Below are 5,962 nucleotides of genomic sequence, written 5' to 3' on the forward strand. Positions count from 1 at the left end.
TCTTATCTCTGGGTGGTTTAAAGGTGGCTCATAATTAAAGTCTCCCACACATCAAAGAAACAAAATCTGTCAGGAGAGTAAGTTACTGGTTAATCTAACTGAACCTTCTTCCTCACCACACCCTCCCCCTCACCCTGCACCCCTGAAACTGAGAACAAAGAGGAAATTGGAAGGTGCTATTTAAGGAATTTAAGAAAAGCCACTTAAGTAAAAAAAAAAAAAGCTAGTGAACCATGAGACTTGGCTGGAGCTGCCAAGACGGCCCTGTCTGGCACCTGGAGAACGCAGATCAACATCTCAGAAAATCAAATCTCCTAGGAGACTGCCACTGGGGCAGGAAGGGTGGGGTGGGGGTGGAGGGTGCGCACCAGGAGGCCTTGGGGCTTTTCAGCAGTGAGCTGTAACAACTTCTTACAAAGAGTGGCTGCAGCAAATTTCAGCCCTGTGTTATGCTGAGAAATGTAACCCTGGAGTAGATGGCATTGTTCCCGCATCCTCTAGGGGGAGGGTGGGCGATGGTCCCCATGACAACAGACACTGGAGGACCACAGGCCAGGCAAGTCAGAGGAAGATTCCAGCATCCAGTGAACAGTGGTTCTCAACCGGGGACGATTTTACTACCCAAGGGACATAATGTCTGGAGACATTTTAGGTTGTCAAAACTGGAGTGGGGGCTACTGGCACCTAGTGGGTAGAGCCCAGGGACGCTGATCAGTATCCTATCAACATCCTCTAGTCAGCCCAGAACAAAGAATGGCCCACCTGAACGTCAGCAGTGCCTCGGCTGGGGAGCCCGGCCTGAGAGGGCTGAACTGAAAATGCCTCAGCAACTTCTCACTCACAGTAGAGAAGTAAAACGACTTGTTTGGCAGGCACTGTACTAGGCGTTTTAAATACCACTGAAGACACGTGAAAGCCTACTAGGTGCGCAGGCACTGCTCACACATTATAACCAATGTGTACACACATTCACTCCTCTGACAATATTTACTGGGCTTTGGAGCCAGACTGTGTGAGTTCTTATCCCTGTCCTGGTCCTTCCTACCTGGATAGCTGTGGGCAAATTCCTTAACTTCCCTGTGCCTCACTTTTGTCGTTTGTAAAGCCGGGTCCATAATAATGGGATCGGCCTCCTAGGGCTGTGATGAGGAGAAAATATACACAGAGTCCTTAGAACAGTGCCTGACACACAGTAGGTGCTCAATACATCTCAGGTAAATAGCACAGGTTGTACTGACAGGCTGTGGGTGTGGGTCCTGACTCTACTTATTAGCTATGCGATCTCGGACAAGTTACTGAGGCTAGTGTCCTCATCTGCAAAATGGGGGTTTCCATAGCCTCGCTCCGTGTGCCACGGGGAGAGTGGATGGTTTATTACACTGACGTTCTTAGAACGTAATGCATATGGCAGGAGTGACACAGACGTGAAAGTGGTCACTGTCGTCAGTGCTATTAACATGTATCATTAAGGGTGTGGCGATACAGCCATGGGTAAGACCTCTGGTCAGGGAGCTTGACTGGGAAAAGATAAACTAATAAGCTACGAAATAAACAAACCTACCAGGAAAAAGCCATATAACCCCCTGCCAAAGAAAGGGACCTTCATTCCCATTATCCAAATGGGGAGCAGTGAGGTGACCTGCCCAAGTCCACACAGCTAGCAGATGCTGGAGGCTGGTCGGAGTCCAACATCCTTGTTCTGCCTGTCCGCCTACCCAGGATGATCAAGGTCAGGGCCCCCTGGAAGCTGACCTTCAGGAGGAGGCTTTGCACAGTGGCTGCCTCTCAGCAAAACAACAGAAGTGCAAGCTCACCCTCCGGATGTGTTAAGATAAGGCCCGACAGCCCGAGGCCCTCTGCAGAGACCCTGCTCCCTGCGGCCTCGCAGACAAGCTGCTGGGCAGAGCCAGACCCAGGCAGACCCGTGGTAACCGGGCTGCCACCCCGGCACAGAGGGACCTAACACACCCACCGTCTTTGATAGGCCTCCGCTCGATGCTGTCGGGCTCCAGCTCCTCGTGGGACAGAAAGATCCTGAGGCGTTTGAGGGAGACACTCGCCTACACAGAGAGCAATTACAGGGTGCGGTTATTTTTAAAAGTATTTCTGCCAAACAGACCGGAGGCTAACTTCCAGCAGTTTCCCCTGCGTGTAGAGGCGCCCACACCCTCTCTCCTTTGTGAAGGCTTACTGTAGCCTACAGTGAGTGTCCGCCTTAGAATCAAAAGTAAAACAGGTTTTGGTTCTTGTTTGTTTCCCTTTAAAAGCCAACCCTCGGTATTAAGAGGGAGGACAGGGGGACTGGCCTAGATGCAAAGGGACTTAAGAGACTTAATAACCAAAGGCTAAGTGGTCCCATTTAAGGGCACACACTTGCTGCCAGGAGATAAAGAAGTCCTGGAGAGCTAATGCACAGCGTGGTGATCAGAGTCAACAACACTGGATTATAAACTTCAAAGTTGCTGAGAGACTAGATCTTAATGGTTCCCACCACAAAAAGGGAAATGATAATTATGTGACATGACAGAGATGTTAGCTAACACTATGGTGGTCATATCCTGTTTCCTGGAAAATAAACCCTCGCGTGATTTTAGGTGTCAAAATATGGCACCTTGGCATACTGACTATTTTAAGCTGAAGGAGTTTGTGGAAAAGGCACCCTTCTCCCTGAAACAGGGCATAAAACCCTCATGTGAGGGGTGTGTGTCCTCCATATCCTGGAGGAATCATGCTTCGACTTACTCTCTGGCTAGGTCTTATTGTTGGGGAAACACGTCAGATCATACTGCAAATATCAACGTATCAAATCAACAGGCTGTACACAATGTTACCTGTCAATTACATCTCAATAAAAATAAATTTTGAAAAAAAGCCACAATGGTACTGATTTAAACAGCCCAACTGTAAAGACATTTCTGAGATAATCCTGAAAATTTGAATACGGACAGGGTATTATTTTAAGAAATTACTGTGAAGTTTGTTAGATGTGGTAATCGTGTTTTAATTATGTAAGAAGAAATGCATGCTTTAAGTGTTTCCAGGTAAAGGGTCAAGAGGTTTGGGATTTGCTTTAAAATTCTTCGGCAAAGAAAATAAGAAATGAAGGTAGGAAGATAAAAAAAAAAAGGAACAGATGAAGGCAGTGGGGCAAATATGGAACCTGGGTGGTGGAAGCACAAAGCTCATCATCGTGCCAATCTCTACTTCCAAGTATTGGGTTGTTGGAAAAGTCATGACGTATTTTTTCTCTGTTTTTCGTTCCAAAAATACGTCATGACTTTTCCGACAACCCAATACATTTGAAATGTTTCATAATAAAAAGGGGTTTTATTTGCTTGGGTATTTTTATTGGGTTTTTCGTTTTTTTTTTAAATAAAGTCTACAACCAAAGCTCTATCATCTTCAGGCTGATTTGTCTGTGTGACAGAAAATGGGGTTTTCAACATAAATGCGTTCAATGCTAGGGAGAAGAATATGAAAAATACTGTGGGCAGGAAAGTGGCGGGAGCTTCACATGGTATAAAAGTGTGCAGAGCAGACAGCTTCCTCTCCTGACAGTCACTGCACCAACCTTAGGAATTTGGGGGGGGGGTCTAGGCTGGGGTTGTTTAAACGGTGGGTCAAGGCCTATTAGTGGATTATGAGATCAATTTAGTGACTCAAGAGATGCTTTTTTGAAAAAAAAACAGGATAGGGGATGGGGCAGAACAGACTAGAATCAGAGAAAATGTTTCAGAGAGAAATCTCACAGAGCACGGGAACGCCTGGTTGCATTCAACTTTCGTTTCATATACTCAAGTGTGAGTTCCTTGTCAAGAAGTATAAATTGTATGTCTTTCTTTGGGGCATGACCCAAAAAGTAGGAAAGCCACCGGTCCAGGCCTTGCCACGCCCACCAGGCATGGTGAGTCGGGAAATGCAGACAGTGCTGCCCCATGCCCTTTGTCTCCCCAGAGACCCCCTAGCCCACCATCCTCGCCTGTACCTGCACGATGCTGCTGATGACCATGGGAAGAATGTTCAGGGGGAAGCGGAGGATGTTGAACAAGGCCAAGGACACAAAGGCTTTCTGGGCATCCAGGATGTTGTTCTTGTCGACGGTCACGTAGACGGCAAACGTAGACAGGGCCACCTGCAAGCAAGCAGAATGCCCAGCACTGACTTGTGTCCCTGGGTCAGAGTCACAACCTAGGGGTGTCATGGGGACACTCTGCCTTGTGCTCAGGCCTGACCCACGGGAGTCGCGATCATGGAAGACTGGCCTTAAGAGGCGGCAGACAACGTCCAAGGCAATGACTAGCACACGGCGGGTACTCGCTCAACACTCAGAGAATGAGCTGGATGAATGAATGACCAGGAGCAGGCATTCCTGGCCTCTCCCGGAAACGTTCCCTGTGGCACACAGGACGGGCATCCTCGGAGCTCCTCAGCACCACCAGGCACGATCACACCTCCGGGCCTGTGCCCTGCAGTTTCCTCCGCCTGAAGCACGCTCACTGCCTCTAACGTGCTCCCCCCAAGCCCCCCTTTTATCCCGGATTATTTTTCTTCACGGCACCTGTCCCCACATTTTACTGTGGTATTGTATGTATTTATTGTCTGTGTCGTGCACTAAAATGTAAACTCCGCAAAGGTGGGGACCCCGTGTTGCACACGACTGTATCCGTGGTGGCTACAACCACCCCTGGGACACGGGAACCCTGAATTAGACTGTGGGCAAGTCAGCGCCTGTCCCCTGCCTCAGTCATCTCATCTGTGAAATGGAGCTAGAGGTGGAGCATTAATGCCATGATTCAAAGTTCCAGCTCACAGAGTTCTATACCCCCAGGAAAGGAACACTTATTAAAAAGAAAAAGAAAATAAGTGAACTGACAGCATTATTCTCCAGAGGCCACTCCCTTCCCCACAAAGTCCGATGTGCCCGGGAAGCCTTGTGGTGGTTCCTGGGATTTTACTGCCCAGGCGACGGGATTCAGGTTTGCTGGTTTAAGATGGCAGCCCCTCCCCTGCCTCACCAAGAGAATGGAAGGAAGGGCGCCTGAGTAATCCAGGGCAGGGCTGCTTGGCTCCGCGGGGAGGGGGCAGATCAACAGGTGGATTTCCGTGCTGCTCTCTCACTGCTGGGCACAGAGCCTACTGGGCGTTGCCAGGGAAGCTAGTAACGGGCACCTCCCAAGGCTATCTGGCACATGCTATCAGAAGCAGCCTAGAAGACCTTGGAACCGGCAGATGGACCTAAGTCCCCCCGCAGGTGGGCAAAACTCCCCCTGGTCCCATGCTGACTCCAGGCTCCTACGGCCATTAAAGGCTTTCCCTGGGGGATATAAACTGCCCCGGGGCCCTGCCTTTCTGAGCTCAGGGCAGACTGCAGGAAATCAGGCTCCGAGGCGAAGAGGGAGGCGAGGTGCTCAAAAAGCTCCTGACACCTGATCCCTGGGACGGCGGTCCACGCTGGCTCCCCTCTTCCTGGCAGTGACCTCTTATCCAGAGGTCCTTTTCATTCAAAACTCTCCAAATATAACCACGCAAAGTAGTCCTCAGCCACAAAAAGGAAGGACACCCGGACACACACTACAATAGGAACGAACAAACCCTGAAAACATGATGCTAGGTGGAAAAACAGACACAAAAGGCCACAGGTTAATATGATTCCATGTATGCGAAATGATCAGTAGGCAAATTTCCAAAGACAGAAAGTGGGGGAACGGGGAGCGACTGCTAATGAGCACAGGGTTTCTTTTTGGGGTGATGAAAATGTTCAAGAATTAGACAGTGGTGATGGTTGCACGACCTTGTGAATATACTAAACACCAATGAATTGTACACTTAAAAATGGTGAATTATATCTCAATAAAAATAAATTTAAAAAAAGAAACCACCTCTCCAAAATCACTCTATTTTACTTAATGCAGAAGTCAAAGTTTTGGCCGAGGCCCCAGGGCCCACCTGATCTGTAAAGGTC

At 48.8% G+C, this 5,962-nt stretch overlaps 1 protein-coding gene across 1 annotated transcript in view; it reads right to left on the bottom strand.

Annotated features, from left to right (window-relative positions):
* The window catches only part of ABCC1 (ATP binding cassette subfamily C member 1 (ABCC1 blood group)), a 126,110-nt gene that overhangs the window by 40,226 nt on the left and 79,922 nt on the right, over positions 1–5,962 (bottom strand). Inside the window, exons 12-14 of the mRNA XM_019666077.1 lie at positions 3,986–4,170; positions 1,973–2,060; positions 117–148 (exon numbers count right to left, since the gene is read on the bottom strand). Coding sequence (XP_019521622.1) covers positions 117–148; positions 1,973–2,060; positions 3,986–4,170 — 305 coding nt within the window. The remainder of the gene's footprint in view (positions 1–116; positions 149–1,972; positions 2,061–3,985; positions 4,171–5,962) is intronic.

This window comes from Hipposideros armiger, unplaced genomic scaffold, assembly GCF_001890085.2.
Source record: "Hipposideros armiger isolate ML-2016 unplaced genomic scaffold, ASM189008v1 scaffold_460, whole genome shotgun sequence".
Taxonomy (NCBI): domain Eukaryota; kingdom Metazoa; phylum Chordata; class Mammalia; order Chiroptera; family Hipposideridae; genus Hipposideros; species Hipposideros armiger.